Genomic DNA, 22,461 nt, shown 5'->3' on the forward strand with positions numbered 1-22,461 from the left:
CGCGCTCCTGAGGTCATTAAAATTCTCGGGGTTCGGGCCCGCCTCGTCCATTTTACGGAGAAGGTCGGCCTGATACACCTGAAGCACGGCCATCGTGTGAAGTGCGGACGCGGCTTGACCGGCGGCGGTGTAGGCGCGACCGATCAAAGCCGAAGTAGTCCTGCAGGCTTTGGAAGGCAGTGAAGGATGAGACTGCCATCCGGCGGAAGGCGGGCAGAGGTGCGTGGCTACCGGTTCCTCGACCGGAGGAATGCAGAGGTAGCCCTTGTCTTTCGCGCCGTCTACTAGAGAGAGCGTCGAAGAGACAGTAGAACGCAGCCTGGCAGAAAATGGCGCCTTCCAGCTCTTAGTGAGCTCCTCGTGGAGCTCCGGAAGAAAGGGGGCAGGCCTCGTGTGAGGCGTCGAGCGGCGGCCTGGCAGAAAGCAACCGTCCAGCCTGCTGGGTGCAGGCTCGTCAGGAAGCGACCAATCGAGGCCGAGGTCCTCCACGGCCTTGGTAAGCAGGCGAAGAAGCTCGGCGTCGAACGTAGACCGCACACCGCTCGATTCCTGAAGAGAAGGGGCGGGGTCCGGAATGGAGCCCGACCAGCCTTCGCAGTCAGAAGCCAGGATAGAGCAGCTGTCCCCTTCTGCGTCATCTCCCCCCGACTCGATATCCACAGTGGGCGGCTGGCCGGCCGTGATAGAGGTGGGGGATGCAGAGAGCGATGCACACGGGGAGAGATCCGGCATGGAAGCGCTTGCGGCAGATGCCTCCGGTGTTCTCTGTGAACGGCGCTTTTTACGGCGCGGCCCAGAAGAGAGAAGCGGAGGGGCGGGATCCATGCTGAAAGATGCTAGGCGAGCCCGCAGGGTCGCCATAGACATCACTTCACATTCCGGGCAGCCGCCCAGGGAAAGCGCGTGGTCCGCGTGTGTCTGTCCCAGGCAGGAAACGCACAGGATGTGGCGGTCCCCGTCGCTGAGATCGGCTCGGCAGGAGCCGCACTTTTTGAAAAGAGGCATTTGCAACAACGCCTCGCTCTTTTAGATGCAAGCGTGTGTAACGTAACACGCGGTAATGAAAAGGATATTCGGCGCCGGATAGCGCAGCAGGAACGGCAGAGGAAGCGGCAAGATAGCCGGCTTGAGGCTCGTCCCGCTGAAGGCTCTTCGACGGCGCAGCTTCTCCGGAGAACAGCGAGGTGAGTGTCCACTTCGCTGAAGAGTTGAAAAATCAGAGAACAACCTCACGGGCCTGCTTTTATACCCTGTAGCCACGCCCATTCTGGCGGGACGTGACGCGCACGGGCGCCCGCGCCCTCATTGGTGCTTCGTCACGAGCAGGTCCTGGATAGGTTGCAGCAGTTGCTGCTGAGCAACCAATAGGCGCGCGAGCCGCTCTGCCTAGGTCTGCTTATGCAGCAATGCGTTTTAAACTAATGCAAAATTAAGGATAATTTTTTGGCTTCAGTATTCTCGAGAAAAGGGTTTTTCCCGTAGCGTAAGCTAGCTTACGCAACACGAGAGTACTCTCGTAAGAGAACTACTTTTGTTATCCTGTAAATCAGAATATACTGTCAATAGCCTTAAAAAAAAAAAATTTCACTATGTTTTTTGGAATAAAATGTTATATAAATCAGGCTAGGAATAATATATTTACAAATCCCTCTGTAAATGTCTTCATAATATAACTAGGTACAAGACTGGAAGGTTTGGTGTATATAGGTGCTACTGAAGTGGAGATATCGGACTTGGAGTATGAGAGAAAAGTCATTTTGAGAAAACGGGCTCTAAAGATTTATCATCAGCCAATGAGATTGTGCATTCAGCCCTTTTACTTTCACGACTGGTTGCTGATAAAAAGGAAATGACCATATTTGGATCCGACAGCATTGTACAGGAGAGAGAGAGAGCTTTCCAGCGGTGCATGTGATGACAGGGAGCAGACAGCGATCGCGGAGCAGCATGTTGATTAAGAAACGCCAACTTTTGTTGAATTTAGGAGAAATCTACAGACGCAAATAGACAAAGTGAAGTAAAATAAAGACCTAAATGTGTATTTCTGACTTTTTTTTCACCACAAGTCTGAAAGAAGACAAATATCCAAAAATCTCTAAATTGACCAGTAAAAAAAAAAACGATGTTTTTGCCTGCCGTGTCTCGCCTTAAGTATTATAAGTAAAAAGTAAATGTCAATGCATTGTTTTATTATTGTTGCATTGTTGTATGTAATACTTACAGTACCTTATGCCTCTGAATCTATGCCTGCCTACCCTCATATCAATATCACATTTATTTCTAGAACACAGTTCCAGTAGTGGGATTGAATGTGAGATTGAATAAGTGCACTCAATAACGTCCACAATGGTTTCGGACACCCAAATGGCTGCTTGGCCAAACCCAACGTTGAAAATGAAAATCAAGTTGATGTCAGAATACAGCGGCAGATTGACATTAATCTCCAACGTTGGACAGATGGGTTGACGTCAGAAACCAACATCAGTCGAGTTCTGACGTCAACCCGACTTTCATTTCCAACCAAGATGCAACCCTTGCAACCAAAATCATCCCCTTACTTTCTACTCAAGGACCTTGACAGAAATGTCGTGGAGTAAAAAGTATGATATTTGTCTTTCAAATGTAGTGAAGTAAAAAGTTTCCATAAAAAAATATATTCAAGTAAAGTACAGATACTCAAAAAGTGTACTAAAGTACAGTACTCAAGTAAATGTACTTTGTTACTGTCCACCTCTGCTCAAGACCTAATATCAACAATGTCAGGTGACTGACCTTAGGGGTTGGCTATTTAACATCCAGGTGAGCCAACCACTTCCTCTTGCCTGGAACGCCCCAGTTCGTCCTGAGTGACATGGGATGGTGACAGTCATCGTTCGGTCTCATTGATCCATAGTTATGGACATAACTTACAATCTATTTCAACCTCACTCACTCACCACGGTCTTCCCTTGGATGACTTATACCACCAGGGTCCCTCCCCTGTCTATTTAGCCACAGATAAAACAGCAGACCCCAAAGAATTCGGATTTGCCACATTAATCCTATAAAATCTTGTGAGCGTGCATGGGCTGCTCCAAGAGGCTGCAGCACAGATGTCTGAGAGTGCTACCCCCTTGAGTGCCGCCTAGAAAGTAGCCATGCTTCTGGTAGTGAGCAACCAGATCACCAGAGATAGGTTGATTTGGTTGACATAAGCTTGTGAAATTGTATCCACTATCCAATGAGACAATCATTGCTTAGACACAGGTTTGCCTGCAAACTTCTTGCCAAAGCATACGAAAAGTTGCGTGTGTGACTGCCACAATTGATGAGTACGCTCATTGTATGTGTGCAATGCTCTAATAGGACATAGAGGAAAAACTATCCAACCCTGCACCCGAACAAAGGTGATCTGGATGGAAAGCATCAAGCTCAATTACCTGACTTATTGTACTAGACTTAAGGACCTTGGGTAGAAATGATGGGTTTGGACCCGTAAGCGGTGTGCACCCTTAAGAAATTGAGACACCAAAGGGTGTTTGCCAATATTTGCACCATCCACTAACGCATGAAAGTGGGAGATGGCTGCAATGTAGACCTTTATGGTATTAACTGATTTCCCCCGAATCCATCAATGATTGAAGAAAACGAAGAACCAAACTGGTGTCACTCTTGGCCGGATCTAGTTGTCGATCGTGACACCATGTTTAGAATATTCGCCACTTGCTAGAGTAGTTACTCCACGTAGATGGTGCCTTAGAACTAGTTATTGTCCTCAATACAGCGTCATCTAAGTCTTTAGAGAGGGACTGAGCAAAGGCCATACCCACAGTTGTAGTATCTCTGGTTTTGGTTGCCAGATTTGGCCTTCCGCTTGGGAGAGGACATCAGCTCTCTTCGGAAACTGCTAAGTGCAACCTTGGACCAACGATGCGTCAAGATATTTAAATGAGGAGAAAACCACCGCAATCCTCAGGGAGGTAAAGCACCTGCACGAAAACGTGATGGATTGGAACTAATCTCTCCTGTAATCAAAAATGTGCTCCACCGCGTCGGTCTCAGATGAGGCGAGAAAGGCAAGAGGAAGGGGTTGGTTCACCTGGATGTTATGTAGCCAACCCCTAAGGTCAGTCACCTGACATTGTTGATATTAGGTCTTGAGCAGAGGTGGACAGTAACAAAGTACATTTACTTGAGTACTGTACTTTAGTACACTTTTTGAGTATCTGTACTTAACTTGAGTATTATTTTTTATGGAAACTTTTTACTTCACTACATTTGAAAGACAAATATCATACTTTTTACTCCACAACATTTCTGTCAAGGTCCTTGAGTAGAAAGTAAGGGGATGATTTTGGTTGCAAGGGTTGCATTTTGGTTGGAAATGAAAGTCGGGTTGACGTCAGAACTCGACTGATGTTGGTTTTTGACGTCAAACCGTCGCTCCAACGTTGGAGATTAACGTCAATCTGCCGTTGGATTCTGACATCAACTTGATTTTCATTTTCAACGTTGGGTTTGGCCAAGCAGCCATTTGGGTGTCCGAAACCATTGTGGACGTTATTGAGTGCACTTATTCAATCTCACATTCAATCCCACTACCTGAACTGTGTTCTAGAAATAAATGTAATATTGATATGAGGGTAGGCAGGCATAGATTCAGAGGCATAAGGTACTGTAAGTATTACATACAACAATGCAACAATAATAAAACAATGCATTGACATTTACTTTTTACTTATAATACTTAAGTAATTTTAAAGACAAGAACTTCTGTACTTTTACTTCAGTAAAAATCGGTCTTTACAACTTTTACTTGTAACGGAGTAATATTTGACCAGTAGTATCTGTACTTTCACTCAAGTAAGGAAGTTGTGTACTTTGTCCACCTCTGCCTCTCGAGGATAGGTGGAAGAATGGCGTCATTCAAGGGAAGTGAGGTCGAGTGAGGTCGAAAAAGATCTGCAGTGAACCAAAGACAGTCTTAAAAACGCGGTTTGAAATTGCTGGTGTTTCTGACGTCACAAACTACCTTAAAGACACATCTTACAATGTCGGAAAGATCCGGGAGGCCCTCCCGGAGAGATACCGTAAATATCTGATCATCCTACACAGCTTCTCTGGCTGCGATACCGTATCAGAAATTGCTGGGTTTAGCAAACCAACTTTGCTAAAGAAGCCAAGAAAAGTGACATCAAAGCTGGCTGCGAACTGTTCAAGCTCACATTCTGCGGAAATCCACCTGAAGATTTGGAAGACTTAAGATTTGATATGTTCAGCAAGCGGGCCGCAGCCAGGAGCAACAAGCCTGAGAAACTGCCTCCGACTACAGGAGCTGCAGCACAGCACTCTCTGCGGGCATATCTCCAGACCAGAGATCAGCTACTGCTACAAAGTCCATCACTGGATGTCCTTGAGTATGGATGGAAACAAGCGTCAAGCGTCAAATACGCGTCAAGCGTATTTCTGTTTGTGGGAACTGTCATGGTAACTCTTGCCAGAACATCAACCAGCCAGATGATAACAGGAGTGAGGGAGATGTAGGGGAGTTGGATGAGGTTTGTTAAATTTTAAACTGATTTAGTACGTTTTGTTTTGTAATTGTTCAATAAAACCATATTTAAGTGGTTTTTGTATGGACTTAGAGTCATTTTTACTCAAAACTAATGGCTGGGATAAATTCAGCACCCCTAAAAACCCCTAGTAGTTAGACATCTCAAAAGGTAATATTGAAAAAAGAAAAAAGAAAAAAAAAACATTATTTTTACCCAGGCCGTCTGGCCACCCCAACTTTGATTGCCTCTCCAGGCGTTTCCCCGAGGATTTGGCCGTGGATAAATTGGGAGGTGTTACTAGACACCTACAGGAACACATGGTAAAAAAAGCTATTGGTAAGAAATTTTTTTGCAGATTGGCACACACTTTCTTTTACTACATATAAAAGGCAGACATGTATTATTTCAATATGTCAACATAATTAATATATTTATTTGCAGGATTTAACCGATACAATATACAATAATAAGTTATGTGTTTCTTGATTTCTACAGGCCATTCCACTTGTTTCTAAAACACGCTGTTTAGAAAAACAGGGGGAACTACAAGAGCTAAGCAAAAGAGGGTCTCTCTTCAGCATCCGCAACAAATGTACTCCTGTGTACATGTTCCTCTTCAATGACCTTCTCATTCTCACCACTAAAAAAAGGTTAGAGGCAGAAGGTTATTTAGATGAACCTTAAAGGTATGTCGTCTACAGTTGTAATACAGTTGCTTGAGAAGCCATATCTCAACAGGTAAAAGCTGCTGAGGAGAGGCTTCAGTGTATGAATGAGCACACAAAATCATGTTAACGAGATTAGCATGCTAAGCTAGCTTAATGCTAATGTAGCTTATGGTTATCCTGATAGCTGAAGAGCCACATTAGAAAGAATGGCATCTGGTTAGCATGCTAACCAATTATTATGCTAAGCTAACTAGCATAAGGCAACAAACACAGGCTAGGTCAACTTTGGAGACGAATATCTCGGGAACGGTAGTGAATATCAAAAATCTATTAAGTCATTTCTGTGCGGCTTGGTCCAAAGATCATCTGAGCAAACTTTGGGCAAAATTTAGCAAGATTTGAAGGAGGAGTAGCGAAAAAACTGTTTACCATTTGCTTCAATATGGCGGACAGTCACATTGTTGGAAAATGACAAATGAGATATCGTCAGAATCTGCATAATCCAAGGAACGTAATGACATAAAGAAATCACATTTTAACCTATGTTTTCAAAAGTTATAAGCATATTTGCAAAACACCTTATACCTCTGGAACACTAGGTGGCGCTGTGTTCAAAGTTCTCAGGTACCTTCAGGCCATGCTAATGATGATCCTTACCAATATTTGTGCCGATATGTCAAATACTTTATAAGATAATACAATTTATGACAAAAATCTAAATGGCGGACAAGTGGTTCATCCAATCCTGGCAAAATCAGTATCCACGGATTCGACATGGCCCAAGGAATCCATAGATACCAAATTTGTGACAAACTGTTCAAAAGTTATTGGCCAAAATAGCCATTTTCCATATCTCATGACCCGTTGGTGGCGCTGTTCACAACTTTGGCATGGAACCTCAGGGCATACTTCCGATGAAGCGTACCAATTTTCGTTTCGATTGATCAATTTTTGGCTGAGATACAGCCTCTGAACCAATTTTGGGTCGACCTCGTTAACTTTGCGACGCCATAACTTTTGATCAAACTTGAATAAAAAAAATCTGTTCAGTCATTTCTGTGCGTCTCAGTCCAAAGATCATTTGAGTAAATTTTTGTCAAATTTGGTCAAATTTTGAAAGAGGAGTAGCGAAAAAACGTAATACTGTACTTTTCAAAATGGCCACTACTGTAATGGGCGGAATCTTAATGGACTATATTGGTCTTGATCACCATGATGAGAGGAATCAAGTGTACTAAGTTTCATTTTTCTAGATCAAATGGTTCAAAATTTATAACCCTTTGAATGTTGAATTTTTGAACTGGTGGTGGCGCTATAGAGTTGGTCCTAGAGACTAGAGAAATTGGTCCAATTACTTTTCATTACCATCACTACAAGTGTGCCAAATTTCCTCATTTTCCTACTTACGGTTCATAGGGCTGCCATAGACTCCCATTTGCGGAAGAAGAATAATAATAATAGGAAAACTAACAGATACAATAGGTGCCTTGCCCCTTCGGGGCTTGGCCCCTAATAATATCTACAGAGCTGTTTGATGCAAGTAAATTGTGTTCTAATTATTTTATGGTTTTTATACTGTTTATATGGCAGAATATATGATAATGTTATATATAGGCTTATATATATAAAAAAAAATGTAAATGTACTTGAACTTCCATAAACCCATAGAGTAGTGGTCTGAGTTCAAACATTCCAACATGCAAAATGAAGCATTCACGTGACTGGAAAGAATGTGAGGCTTCGTTTTTCGTTGATCACGTGTTTCTCTAAAAACAATGCACACTCCGGCACGGAGCTTCATGAGAAATTGCGCTGCGAACTCGATACATGCTTTGAAGCAGTGTCATATGTAACATAACTAGCTAACGCTTAGGCTGTGTTGGTACCAAGCGTTGGTTACAAGCCCTGAAAAGTGAAGCCAAAACGTCTCAATCGCCCCCTAGTGACTGGTCCTAGTATACGTCATAAGCCCCGCCTTCCCGTGTTATTCAACGGGACGTGAGACCAACTAAACAATTCAAATATCTTTTTTCCAAAGGTGGTTTCTGTCATTTACTGTAGTTTTTATCACGCTGATGTACGTTCAAGTGTCCGTTTTTAAAATAAGTTTGTTTTTAGTTAGTTACGCGATGCTATAAAAACGGTGGTGTAATGTCATGATTGACAGCTGTGATTGACAGGTTATCTGAGCAAAGTAGTCACTGAAGCACCAACAGACTTTTTTCGGGATCTTCGGAGGACTGAGGAGATTGTATTTACATTATTTTAACAAGCCTCTTGTCGTACTGCAATCAACAGACATAAAAATTGGACCGGAATGGAGCAGACATAGGCCACTTAAAAAAGTGCAGGGAGAGTGCATTCTGCGAGAGTGAGGGTGGGGCGTTAATTTCGTGGCTTTACTTCCTGCTCACTACTGCGCAGGTCTGGCCCCGAGATCGCTACTGCGCAGACTCAAGTCCCAAGATGTCAGCGCCATATCGGGACACTGGCGGCTTCAGTTCTCAACTTCTCACCAATGGAAGAGAGCGAAGGGGCGTCGTCCATCTTTTTTTACAGTCTATGGTTGGTACGCAGGGAAGGAGACCAGAGGCAGTTTTTTTTTAATGGATGTCAATGGAGAAGAGGCTTCACTACACTGAATAATCCGCTTTTGTGAGGAAATAGCTTATCATTTAATGAATCGACTGCCTGTCCACTAATCTTCAACATGATTTACGCTAAACTACTTTTGTTGGGAAAGAAATGTAGATTTTACTATGATAAAAGACGACAGGAGATACTCGGAAGAGGGGGATTTAAAAGTTCTTTTTTTGCGTTCTGCACAGAATCCTGGCTCGTTTACCTCTCTTACGCTTTTTTCTCCAACTCTGGCGCGGATGTAAACAAGGAGGTAGATGCTCAGTAAAGGAGTTGCTGCCATTCGAATTCATGAGAAAGTTGTTCACAAAGTCCCCTTTGAGTGACGATCTGATGTCCAGAAGAGTTTGTCGATCGTATTGGATGATTGAAGAAGAGACACTTACAAAAACATGTACAAAAACTATAAAAAAAACACAAAAAGCTGAAGTTTGCTTGGAGCTCTCAACAGCGCAGCCATCTTGCGGCGCACTATTATTATGCTTATAATATATTGTGTTATATTGTATGTTGTTTAATGAAAAAAAAAAAATAAAGTGTTCTTTCTATCGCTGCCAGGTTAGTCTTGTATTGTAATGATTTATGACTGCTGTGTGCTTAATGATGATATAACACTTTTTAATGAATGATGGTAAAAAAAATATTTTTAAATAAAAATTAAATATGTATTAAATTACAATTAAGTTTTTAGTGTAATCTTAAATGTAGTTTTATGCGCCCTGCAGTGACTAGTAATTTGCAGCAAATAGAGATATTCACGCTCTTTTCTTTTTCCGCAGTAAAAGAATTCCACAAACAATGCAGTCCTACTGTACATTTACTAGCGAAATAACACCAAATATAGAACATTTACTCACAAGACCAACGCGCTAATAATCCACAAGAAACTGTTTAACGTAAACTGTAACTGACTGTCATAAAACTTTGAACAGTGGGCACTGACGTCACTGCCATTACACCATAGGCTGAGGTGCCTTAAAGGGATAGTTCGCCCAAAAATGATATTTAAGCCATGATTTACTCACCCTCAAGCCGTTCGAGATGCATATGTCAATCTTTTTTCAGACGAACACATTTTCAGTTATTTTAGAAAATGTCTTAGATCTTTCAGTGGTCAGAAGGCCTTCCGAGGGTAATCCTTGCGGTTTTGTCGTAAAAATGTACATATTTAAAACTTTATAAACGAAAATAACTGGCTTCCGGTGGCGGTTGGTGCGCGTTCATGGAGATGGATGCTGGCGTATGACGTAGGACGTAGCGTAGGAAGCGTCGTGACGTAGAACGAACGTAGAGTTTTGTTTTGCTCTGCTCTCTGGCTGCGCTGTCACGTTCGTTCTACGTCACGACGCTTCCTACGCTACGTCCTACGTCATACGCCAGCATCCATCTCCATGAACGCGCACCAACCGCCACCGGAAGCCAGTTATTTTCGTTTATAAAGTTTTAAATATGTACATTTTTACGACAAAACCGCACGGATTACCCTCGGAAGGCCTTCGTTTATCCCCCTGGAGCCGGGTGGATTATTTTTGTGAAGGATGCATGCACATTCTCGGACTTGAAGCAGCTGGACCCCATTGCCTCACATTATAACCACTGAAAGATCTAAGACATTTTCTAAAATAACTGAAAATGTGTTCGTCTGAAAAAAGATTGACATATGCATCTCGAACGGCTTGAGGGTGAGTAAATCATGGCTTAAATGTCATTTTTGGGCGAACTATCCCTTTAAGTGATCCAAGTTAGCCGTTAAGCTTTCTCCAGTGGTAAGAGATACAGACCCTCTCATCTCACTATAATAAGACAATCTCTGGGGAAACAGGGGCTGCATCCGAAATCTCATACTTCCTTTACTATATAGTAGGTAAAAACAGTATGTGACAAGAATTCACAATACTCATAAAAGAGTAGGCAACCCAGATGACCTACTTCTTCCAGCGAGATTTTGAAGTGTGTATACAATGGACCCTTTAGGCCACGAGGCCACAGGAGAGGATTTGTGAATGGCAGGAAAGCAAAATGACGCTGATGGTGAATGTAGTACGTCCAGATTCTATTCATACTACACACACATAGAACATACTTTTTAACGGTTGTGAAGTAATTACTTATTCAAAATAAGTACACACTCAAGAGAGTATGCGATTTCGGACGCAGCCAAAGAAGAATGACATGACCAGGAACTAAGACTGTGACTGAGTATCATGCATGGTACTCGGTGTGTTTACTCGCAGGGACCAAGGTCTAAATGAAATTCCGGGTAAAAATGTCCCCCGCAGAAAGTCCCTGTCTGTGAGGTAGTACTTTTTCAAAGCTCAGGAACTTTTGGGGGTTGGACTTGGGCACTGAACATGTTGATTGGTTGACTCCACACAGTATTTTATTTCAACCACCATTTTTAAAAGTCTGTTGTGGTGCGTGCAGTAAGAGTTGTTTTCTATTCGAATCAGAAATGGAGTTAAAAATATATGACAGATGGACCGACAACAAGGTTCAGGCTTTATTAAGCTTATACAGTATGTGGAGGGCGAAATCCAGCGGGAACTGGAAAGTTATACAGGAATATAACGTTACCTACGTTACCGGAATAATTTGCCTAATCTACACAGTACTTTTAGACCACAATGGAAATGCAGACATCAACGGGTCTGGGGAAAAAAAGTTCATGGGACAAATTGTTCCAGGTAATTTCGGTGGAGTGAGTGAATTAAGGGAATCTTTGATCTCATGTGGTGCCCTTCTCTGCCTCCCTCTCTTCTCAGTGGATGTCCAGACCGATTTGTGGTGATCGATCATGCTCATCGATCTCTGGTTCAGGTACAGTCTACAGAAAACGTTCTTGGACCACACTTGGATCATTGTTTCTGTCTAACCCTCCTGGAAAACCATCGGGGTCGCACCTGTGAACACCTGCTCAAGGCTAATACAGAGTGAGATGCATGTAGCTCAATGATTTTATTCATACTTCTTATTCAGAATAGAATAGATTGTTGTCACATGACATGCATGACTATTCCATTTTGGAAATAACCAGTATTTTTACATTTTTAAACATTCACACCTCTCTAATTCTTTTTAACACCCCCTCTCCAGGTCAGACATGCATAGGTGGATAGCTGCTTTCCCTTTGATTAAAAAGGCACTTGGAGAGGAGAAGATTTATGAGGACTGGGGTAAGCTTTCAATTTATTTCACTCTGTGGGAAGGAATACACAGTCCTTTAGCATTTTCTTTAAATGGAAAATAAAAAATTAAGTCAATAGTCATTTACTCCAAATACTGCTATTGCCATGCCATGCCATGGCTTTCTCTGATTCAGTACTGAAATATAAAGAAGCACTTAACATTGCACGCTCTAACTATCTTTCTACTGTTATCAACAAAGCTAAGTCCAAACCTAAAGCTCTTTTCTCTGAGATAAACAAACTAGTCAAACCATCCTCTGTAGCTATTGCTGGGTCTGCTGATCTCTGTGAAAGCTTTCAGTCTTTTTTCCTACAAAAAATGTATAACATTTATCAATCTTTCTCTTCTACTGCCACTCCCCATTCAACTCCATATTTGATAGGTTGTCCATTAGACACTTTTTTACTCACAAATACATCTGTGGTAGAAAAACTAATTATCAAATCTAATTCTACCTCTTGTACACTCAATCGTATTCCAACATATCTTCTAAAAACTCTTTTGCCTTCACTTATTCATCCTATTACTCAAATTATTAACAGATCTCTTGCCACTGCCTATGTCCCGCTTAATCTGAAAGTAGCGGCCATCACTCCAATTCTCAAGAAGTCCGGCCTCGACAACGCCATTCAGAACAACTATAGACCAATACTGAACCTCGCTTTCGTTGGCAAGCTACTTGAGAAGGTAGTTGCGGCACAACTGCAGTCACACTTAGAGAGACAATCTATTTGAACCACTACAATCTGGTTTTAATCTAAATTATCTCCTTCTGGCTTCTGATTCTGGTGCACATAGTATCCTGGTTCTTCTTGACCTCAGTGCAGCATTTGACACTGTGTGCCACTCTACACTTCTTTCTCGACTGTCTTCAGTAGGTATCACTGGTGCGGCTCTTTGGTGGTTCACTTAATATCTATCGGATAGACAGCAATTTGTTAGGATAAGTGAGAATCGATCCCGTACTGTCACTATTTCTCATGGTGTACCTCAAGGTTCTGTACTTGGTCCTCTTCTATTTCTCATTTATTTGCTGCCACTAGGCCAGATCATCAGACGGCATGGTATCAACTTTCATAGTTACGCTGATGATATTCAAATTTATTTCACGATTAACCACAACTCAGCTTGTCCACTCGCTTCTGTTATCTCCTGCCTTCAGGAACTTAAAACATGGATGTCTGATAACTTCTTACAGCTTAATGCTGGGAAAACTGAAATCCTGTTAATTGGCCCCAAATCAAAGAGTTTACTCGGACATGACATTTTTATTGATATTGATGGTGTTCAGATTAGGCCTTCAAAAACTGTGCGGAATCTGGGAGTTTTGTTTGACCCCACGTTATGCTTTCATTCACACATCGGTCAGACTGTTAAATCATGCTTCTTTCACCTGCGGAATATTGTTCGAATACGCCCCTCTCTTAACTTTGGAGATGCTGAAACTGTTATTCATGCTTTCATAACTTCCAGATTGGACTACTGTAACTCCTTATACAGAGGCCTACCCACCAAAGCAATACATCGCCTTCAAATGGTACAAAACTCTGCTGCTCGAGCACTTACATATAATAAAAAATCTGCACATATTACCCCTATCCTTCATCAACTTCACTGGCTTCCTGTGGTCAATCGCATCCAGTTTAAACTACTAGTCTTAGTTTATAAAGCCTGTCACGGTCCCGCACCTCAATACCTCGCTGAGTTAGTGCAACCATACCTTCCTGCCCGGACTCTTAGATCTAGCAACGAAAATTTGCTTGTCATCCCCAGGTTTAAACTATCTACTGTGGGTGGTAGGGCTTTTAGTGTTGTAGGCCCTAAGCTATGGAATAAACTGCCCCCTAATCTTCGTGCCATCGACAATCTCCAGATCTTCAAATCAAAACTTAAAACTCATATATTTACCATGCTCAATAAATAATCTTAAATTCTATTTCTCTGTCTACCACTCTCTCACCTTTATTTTATTTTACATACTTTGCCGAAATGTATATGTTGCTAAAAAGGCTTATATGTTTGTTATCTTTGACTTATGTTCATTATTTGTAGTGTTTGCTTGTTTCCATCTGCTTTTCTGTTTGTTTGCTTGATATAGCCTAATAAGCTGATTGCTTGTTTCTTTTGTCTGCCTACTATTTGTATTATTTTGTGAAGCAAGTGAAAGGCGCTATAAAAAACGTACTCGGTTACTAACGTAACCTCGGTTCTCTCTAGAAGAGGGAACGAGTACTGCGTAAGATATCTTACGCTAGGGGAAAATCCTTTTTCCGCGAGATATTGAAGCCAAAAATGATCCTTAATTTTTTATAATGCAAAACGCGTTGCGGCAGCATGCAGACATAGGCGAGGCAGCTCGCGCGCCTATTGGCTGCTCTGCGGCAACTGCAGCAGCCTATCGAGCGAGGCCTGGCGTGACGCCAGACCCAATCAGGGTGCTTCGCGCCCGCTGCGTCACGTCCCGCCGAAACGGCCGTGGTCTAGGCCTATAAATACCGCTCGCAGGCAGCTATTATCTGGTTTTTCATCATCGAAGCAACCAGAGCGTGTGCATGCACGGCAAGATACGCAGTACTCGTTCCCTTTTCTAGAGAGAACCGAGGTTACGTTAGTAACCGAGTACGTTCTCTTACGAGAGGTCTCTCGTACTGCGTAAGATATCTTACGCTAGGGGACCCAATGCAAAACGCCGTGCATGCTGAGATCTGACACCAAAGACCCAAGGGCGAAAGCCCGGGGTTCATATAGTGCACAATCACCCAGGGAACTCACATGGACTCCGGGAAGAGGGAGGGGTGAAACCGCACTCTTCCACATATGGTAGCGTCGCTTAGACGCGAATTTCATCATACAGACAGGGCGGGGTACGGCCTGAACTGATGGGAAAATGTGGGTCTTACACAGTTTGCCCAGGCACGTCTCGTGCTACTGCTTTCCACTGTCGATCATTGAGCTGTGCTCAGCAGACGCAGCATTCTGAGTTGACAGCATCAAGTCAGATAATACTGGTTAACTTAGACCGACAGCAGCCTGGCCTGCAGGGCGGGAACCTCTAGGTTGTAGAACCTTATAAATGTAGACGGGGAGGCCCAGCCTGCCGCCGTACAAATATCTTGCAAGGCAATCCCACTTGACCAGGCCCACGAAGAGGCCACGCCTCTCGTGGAGTGCGCTCTGACACCCAGCGGGCACTGCATGCCCTTGGAGGCATATGCCAGCGCTATAGCGTCAACTATCCATCTGGATAGGCTCTGTTTCGACGCGGCTAGTCCCTTAGAACGCCCGCTAAACGAAACAAAGAAGACAGACGAGCGAGACACATAAGCTCGTAATGCCCTGACCGGGCAAAGGAGGCCCGCGTCCCTTTCCTCATCAGGGACCGGTAGGGCTGACAGGGAGATAACCTGCGCCCTAAACGGTGTGTTGAGGGATTTCGGAACATAACCGTGCTTAGGTTTGAGTATAACTTTTGAGTCATTAGGCCCAAATTCCATGCACGTCGCGCTCACAGAGAGCGCGTGTAAGTCCCCTATGCGCTTCACTGAAGCGAGAGCCAGCAGAAACACAGTCTTGAAAGACAGACGTTTCAGATCAATTGACTGTAAAGGCTCGAATGGTGCACCTTTCATGGCTTCCAGAACCGTAGAAAGGTCCCATACGGGGACTGAGGGGGGTCTGGGAGGATTCAGTCTCTTGGCTCCTCTAAGGAAGCGGATGACCAACTCGTTCCTTCCTATTGACTGACCAAGCGTTGTTCCTGAGAACGCTGCTATAGCCGCCACATAAAATTTGAGCGTGGAAGGGGCCCTGCCCTTATCCAACAGCTCTTGTAGGAAGGAAAGCACCTCCGTCACTCCACAGTCTGTGGGTGACACGCCACGGGCTGTGCACCAGCCCGAAAACACTGACCATTTCGAGGAGTAGAGCCGTCTCGTAGACGGAGCTCTAGCCTGCGTGATCGTGTTTAATACTCCTTTAGGGAGTCCAACATGTACCCGTTGATGGCCCAGACATGAAGGGACCACAATTCCGGGTGAGGATGCCAGATGGAGCCGTGGGCCTGAGAGAGGAGGTCTCTCCTCACTGGTACTGGCCACGGGGCAGTGCTTGCTAACTGCATCACGACTGGGAACCAAGGTTGGTTTTCCCAGAACGGTGCCACCAGCAGTACTGAGCATCCTTCTTCCCTGATCCGTTCTATCACCTGAGGCAGGAGAGAGACGGGGGGAAAAGCATAAAGCGGGCGGCGGGGCCACACATGAGCCAGCGCGTCCCTGCTCTTGGAGAAAAATTCCAGACAGTGAGCGTTTTCTTGAGACGCGAACAGGTCTACTTCCGCTCTGCCGAATTTCTTCCACAGCAGTTGGACTGTCTGTGGGTGTAAAGACCATTCGCCTGCCGGAACATTGTTCCTGGACAGTCTGTCTGGTCCTATATTCAGGATCCCAGGCACGTGCGCTGCTCTGAGCGAGCGCAGGTTGCGCTGAGCCCATACCAGGAGGCGTTCTGCTAGCCTGTACAGGTTCCTGGACCTGAGGCCGCCCTGGCGATTTATGTAGGACACCACAGACACGTTGTCCGAGCGGACCAGGGCGTGGCGTCCTTTTATTTGGGGACAAAAACGCGTCAGCGCGTTGTCTACTGCCAGCATTTCGAGGCAGTTTATGTGCAGGAGCCTAGTGTTGTTTTTGGCGGCCTGTTTTACTTTTAGTTTTAGTCTAGTCTTTGTGTCAAGCTGTCGTTTTAGTTTTTATTAGTTTTAGTCACGTTCATACTCTTTTTAGTCTAGTCTAGTTTTAGTCGACGAAAACTGATGACATTTTAGTCTAGTTTTAGTCGACGAAAACTGATGACATTTTAGTCTAGTTTTAGTCGACGAAAACTGATGACATTTTAGTCTAGTTTTAGTCAATGAAAATTGTATTTTATTTAGTAATGCAATTCTATTTAACCCAGTCAATCTAGTATTTCAAACAAGGTTATCTTATTATATTTAGGGCTGTGTCGGTGGCAGTTTGTTGGTAATGGACCAACTACCAGCGGTGGTTGGGGGGGTTGTTTAAAAAAACAAACAAAAAAAACTCGTTTTATATTTCCACACAAAGACGCGTGATATAGCCTACCACAATGCGCTTTGAGAGGGATGTGGGACACGAGCAGGAAAGAATCCATCGATCTCTTTTCTGATATCTTCATGTTTTCAACTTGATGTAAAATGGTCTGAAGAGCGAATTTTATCCTCCACAAGGGCGAGATATTTAAGCTATGTTTGAGATTGCGCTGCCAGAGAAAGTGAAACAAAAAATCACCCGCGCGTGTGAAACGCGCTTTACAACTAAACTTGACGCGCCTTACCATGTCTATAACAAGCACAAACTGTAGAATTTGACATGCAAGTACAAATGTAGGCTATCTGTCCTACAGCATTTTCTACTTTACCACAGTAAAGAATACGAATATAATAGGCCTTATTAAAAGCGAACCAATGAAGAAACGTTTATAATCCCCTTAGAAAATGGGTGAGACGTGAGTGAAGATTTGGGAAAAGAAAGAGATTCCATGCAGGGATGAGTCACGTTTTTTGAATATTCTATTAGTTTATTTAATTATAGAATATCGAATAGGTTGTGCGATTATTCTTTAAAATAAACTCCATGTTTTCTGTGCTGATGCGGTGGTGACGCGTTCATGTAACCAGAGGGTGACGATTATGAATGTGTCAAATATATCAATGAGACATTTTAATGGAATAACTAATGGAATAATATTGTTAAATTTGCAGATAATCGGGTGACCAGATCGCAAACCAGAATTTAAAGCCGACAAAGCTATGGGTTCACGCCATAGACAGTAGCTATATAAACGGGTTCACGCACAACTCTCTCATTCGTCGTGACGTTATAACATTTCGTCTAGTCTCGTTTTGGTCAACGAAAATGAAGAGACATTTTAGCATAGTTTTTATTTTGTTAAACCACATTTAGTCTCGTTTTTATTCGTCAACGATATTGCATTATACATTTATTTTAGTCATCGTCACATGACCAGCATTTACGTTGCGTCTCGTCTCGTTTTCGTCAGGTGATAAAGGTTCGTTGACGACAATATTTCGTCATAATTTTCGTTGACGAAAGCAACACTACAGGGGCCTCTCCCGTTCCGACCACTGGCCGAAGAACGGTCTGCCCTTGAGCAGCGCTCCCCATCCCCAGGTGGACGCGTCCGTGGACACCACTTTCACCCTCGAGGAAGTCCCCAGGCTTACACCTGACTGGTACCAGTCGTTTGCTCTCCAAGGTTTCAGAGCTGTGACGCACTTCTGATTGACCTTGAGGCGAATCAAACCGGATGCCCACGCTTGGCGTGGGACTCGCGCTTTCAGCCAAAACTGCAGCGGGCGCATGCGGAGCAGGCCCAGCTGGAGTACTGATGATGCTGAGGCCCAGCATCTTCTGAAATTTCTTGAGCGGGACAGACGCGCCGCAGCGGAACGAGTTCGCTGTGCGTTGAATATCTACCGCGCGCTGTGGCATTAGTCGCGCTATCATGGACAGCGAGTCCAACTCTGTGCCCAGGAAAGATATCTTCTGACTGGGTGACAGAGAGCTCTTTGCCCAATTGACACTGAGACCCAAATTCTCGAGGTGATCGAGTAAAACGGTCGTGTGTTCTATGAGCACTGAGCGCGATTGCGCTAGAATCAGCCAATCGTCCAAATAGTTCAGTACTCGCACGCCTCTCGTTCTGAGGGGTGCGAGCGCCGCATCCATGCACTTCGTAAATGTACGGGGTGCCAGGGATAAGCCGAACGGCAGGACTGTGTACTGATATGCCTGGCCCTCGAAGGCGAATCTCAAATATCGCCTGTGACGTGACGCTATCTGTATTTGAAAATACGCGTCTTTCAGATCTATTGACACAAACCAATCTCCTTGGCGAACCTGCGCGAGGATTTGTCTGGTCGTGAGCATCCTGAACCGTCGCTTCACAAGCACTCTGTTCAGTTGCCTTAGATCTAGTATGGGTCTGAGACCCCCGTCTTTTTTCGGTACCAGGAAGTATCTGCTGTATAGCCCTCCTTCGCTCTGAACTTGAGAGAGAGGCTCTATGGCCCCTTTGTTCAATAGTTTCGCCACTTCGGCTCGAAGTAAATGTGCTACTTCTGCTTTTACCGTGGTCTCGACGCGCGCCGCATAGCGGCGAGGGCGCCGGCGAAACTGTAGCGAATAGCCTCTTTTTATAATGTCCAGCACCCACTTCGAAACCCCAGGCAGCTTTGCCCATGCGTCTGCATGAATAGCTAGGGGTTGAATACGAAGCGCGCTCCGTTCGCTCAGCGATGGAGAAGCTTCGGCGTGCTGCAACACAAGCGTCGTGCTCGTGACATTTGAGGCATGGGGCGCGCTGATAACAGCGGGCAGATTGCCCGCGCTCGACTCCTCTGCGGCGGTCAACCGTGAGGGGGAGGGCTGGGCGGTTCCCATAGGAACTGTCATTTCTATGTGTGGATGTGGGCGCGGGACAGCGGGCACACTTATCACACCGAAAGCATTGTTCGCTTGAGTGAAGCGAATGCACGCTGGTTTCGTTTTTACAGAAACCGTGAGACATGCATAACGTGGCGTTAGTGGGCACTGGGTAGTGGGCACATTCACCATGTTTGAAGCGCAACCGATCTGAGTCGGTTTTATGTGCGCGAGCCCTGTGACAGGCTGTGCTTGTGTGTAGAGATGGGCAGTGGGCATTCTTACTACACATGAGACACCATCGGCCGTGGCCGGGACACCAGAAAATACACTCTTTTGGGGATTTATCTGGGTAGCCGTGAAAACGGCATTTGTGTGCAGGCAAGCGGGTGACAGAACCGGCCTGTTGGCTGCAGAAAACACTGGAACAGTCACATTTGCTGGAACTGGACGAGCGAATAGCTTTGGTGTGAGTCCGGCCGCAGCGGGACTGGAACACCGTCGTTTTCCTAGGCGTGCTAGGACGACTTCGGGGCCTCGGGCTTTACCGCAATCCTAGGTCGCGGACCACGCACGGCGGGGCGGTCGACCGGATGAGCGGGAGCGTGGTCTCGCGCTTCGGGCCTGGCGGCGCTGCGAAGTGGCGGCAGTGGACGGTGGCTGGGGCTGTGAGCTCTGTGAAGACGGTTTAGCACGGCCTGCTGCAGAGCTGGAGCGCTTCGGGAGGAAGTGCTTCATAGCCTGTGACGCTTTCTGTACCTCTGCGAATCTCTCCGCAAAATCTTTGACGGAGGATCCAAAGAGGCCCGTGGTGGAAAGCGGGGCGTCGAGGAACGCGGTGCGCTCGGACTCGGCCATTTCCGAGAGCGTCAGCCAGAGGTGTCTCTCGGTCACAGTGAGAGAGGCCATATTCCGTCCAATGGCCTGCACTGCAGACTTAGTAGCACGGAGAGCGAGGTCCGTGGCACTCCTTAAGTCCGGCACGCAGATCGCGTCAGGTCCTTCCTCGTCCAGCTTACGGAGGAGATCGGCCTGGAAGATCTGTAACGTGGCCATGGTGTGCAGCGCTGATGCAGCTTGCCCGGCGGCGGCGAAAGCGCGGCGGAGCAGGCTTGACGTCGTGCGGCAAGCTTTAGAGGGTAGGGCCAGCTTAGCACGCCGTCCAGCGGAGGGCGGACATAAGTGGGCCGCTATCGACTCTTCGACCGGTGGCAGCGAAAGGTATCCCCTGTTCTTGGCATCGTCAATTGCAGAGAATGCCAAAGAGACAGCAGGACGCACTCTAGCTGAATAGCTAGTTCCATGACTTAGCGACTTCTTCGTGTAGCTCAGGAAGAAAGGCCGCTGGTCTGGACGCAGGCGAAGCGCGCTCCCCAGGCAGGAAAAAGCCATCCAGCCGGTTGTGAGCGGGCTGCTCGGGCGAAGACCACTCAAGGCCGAGGCTCGCCGCGGCCTGTGCGAGTACTCGCATGAGCTCCGTCTCGATGGACGCTCTCTTGCCTGACGGTGTGTGGGCAGGGGGCGCGGGGTCCTCAGAGCCCGCCCAATCCTCACTGCCTGACGCCAGGATAGAGCAGGAATCATCCTCTCCCAGCAGGGCTTCCTCGTCAGCGATGTCGACAGAAGCGGCGGCCGCTGTCCGTCAGGAAGAGAGGCTGACGAAGCCGGAGAAGCAAGCGGGCGAACCGGCGAGCTTTGGCGGCTGGGGGAAGGTTCCTGGACCCGCTGGGCACGGCGCTTCTTACAGCGCGATGCCGCGGCAGGTGGGGGAGCAGTCTCAGTGAAGAAGGCCAGGCGAGTCCTCAGAGTCGCCATAGTCATCAGTTCGCAGTGAGGGCAGCCGCCGTCTGCGAGCGCGAGAACTGCATGTTCCTCACCCAGGCAGGAAATGCAAACCACGTGGCGGTCCCCATCGCTGAGTGTGGCTCTGCACGAGCCGCAAAAAAGACGCTAGCTCTTTTAGAATGTGTGTCACGGCGGCGACACACACACACACAGAGTACAGAGTAGTGAAAAGGATATAAGCGCCGGAAAGCGCAGCAGGAAGGCAGGAAGGCGGCGCGGCCAGCGACTTCAGTGACTCGTCCCGCTGAAGGTGCTCTCTCTCAGACGGCGCGGCTTCTTCTCCAGCTCCAGCGATGCGTATGCTTCGCTTGAAGGATGAAAAATCAGATAATAGCTGCCTGCGAGCGGTATTTATAGGCCTAGACCACGCCCGTTTCGGCGGGACGTGACGCAGCGGGTGCGAAGCACCCTGATTGGGTCTGGCGTCACGCCAGGCCTCGCTCGATAGGCTGCTGCAGTTGCCGCAGAGCAGCCAATAGGCGCTTGAGCTGCCTCGCCTATGTCTGCATGCTGCCGCAACGCGTTTTGCATTATTAAAAATTAAGGATAATTTTTGGCTTCAATATCTCGCGGAAAAAGGATTTTCCCCTAGCGTAAGATATCTTACGCAGTACGAGAGACCTCTCATAAGAGAACAAACTTATTATTATTATTGTATATGGCCCAATGTTTCAACTTTTTCAATGGAACACAAAATGATGACTAAAGCAGATGTGCTGTTGAGTTCGATATAAAAGTGGGTGGTAACCACTAGCTGTCAAGTAAAAAAAAATTGTGATGTAAAGCTGCTAAATAACTCCTTTTGAGTTCCACTGGGTAAAAAAAATATATATAATACAGGTTTTAAAAACAAAAGTGAGAAATAACTCCACTATTCTAATAGATTCCAATATAGATTTATAAGAAGCTTCCCCAATTATACTCTGGACAGTGCATCTGGCTCTATAAATAACATATGTGCGTGCGTGTGTGTGTGTGTGTTTGTGTGTTAATCAGATTGTCCTCAAGTGCAATGCGTCAGTCAGTATGTAGCAAAACAGGCAGACGAGCTTAACTTGGAGCCATCTGATGTCATCAATGTGCTGCGCAAAACCAGTGAAGGTACAGTTAAAATAAAAATCA

The 22,461-nt window shown here is 45.7% G+C and overlaps 2 protein-coding genes and 1 long non-coding RNA gene across 6 annotated transcripts in view; 1 reads left to right on the plus strand and 2 right to left on the minus strand.

Moving 5' to 3' along the window:
* The window catches only part of arhgef15a (Rho guanine nucleotide exchange factor (GEF) 15), a 78,730-nt gene that overhangs the window by 53,726 nt on the left and 2,543 nt on the right, over positions 1–22,461 (plus strand). For all 4 annotated transcript variants that reach the window (XM_082171401.1, XM_082171402.1, XM_082171403.1 and 1 more), the window contains exons 12-15: positions 6,030–6,184; positions 11,605–11,772; positions 11,936–12,015; positions 22,336–22,440. In XM_082171401.1, the coding sequence (XP_082027527.1) occupies positions 6,030–6,184; positions 11,605–11,772; positions 11,936–12,015; positions 22,336–22,440 (508 nt within the window). The remainder of the gene's footprint in view (positions 1–6,029; positions 6,185–11,604; positions 11,773–11,935; positions 12,016–22,335; positions 22,441–22,461) is intronic.
* Positions 1–22,461, minus strand: part of LOC309499987 — a 210,697-nt gene that overhangs the window by 6,058 nt on the left and 182,178 nt on the right. Inside the window, exon 2 of the long non-coding RNA XR_014206415.1 lies at positions 1,530–4,874. This is a non-coding gene — a long non-coding RNA (uncharacterized lncRNA). The remainder of the gene's footprint in view (positions 1–1,529; positions 4,875–22,461) is intronic.
* On the minus strand, positions 14,259–20,121 carry LOC309499926 (uncharacterized protein). The gene is made up of 2 exons (XM_082171469.1): positions 18,294–20,121; positions 14,259–15,228 (listed from the first exon to the last, which is right to left on the minus strand). The coding sequence occupies exon 1, from the start codon at positions 19,784–19,786 to the stop codon at positions 18,407–18,409; it is 1,380 nt and encodes a 459-aa protein (XP_082027595.1). The 5' UTR covers positions 19,787–20,121; the 3' UTR covers positions 14,259–15,228; positions 18,294–18,406.

The sequence above is a fragment of the Leuciscus leuciscus genome (assembly GCF_965113295.1).
Source record: "Leuciscus leuciscus genome assembly, chromosome: 5".
Classification (NCBI taxonomy): domain Eukaryota; kingdom Metazoa; phylum Chordata; class Actinopteri; order Cypriniformes; family Leuciscidae; genus Leuciscus; species Leuciscus leuciscus.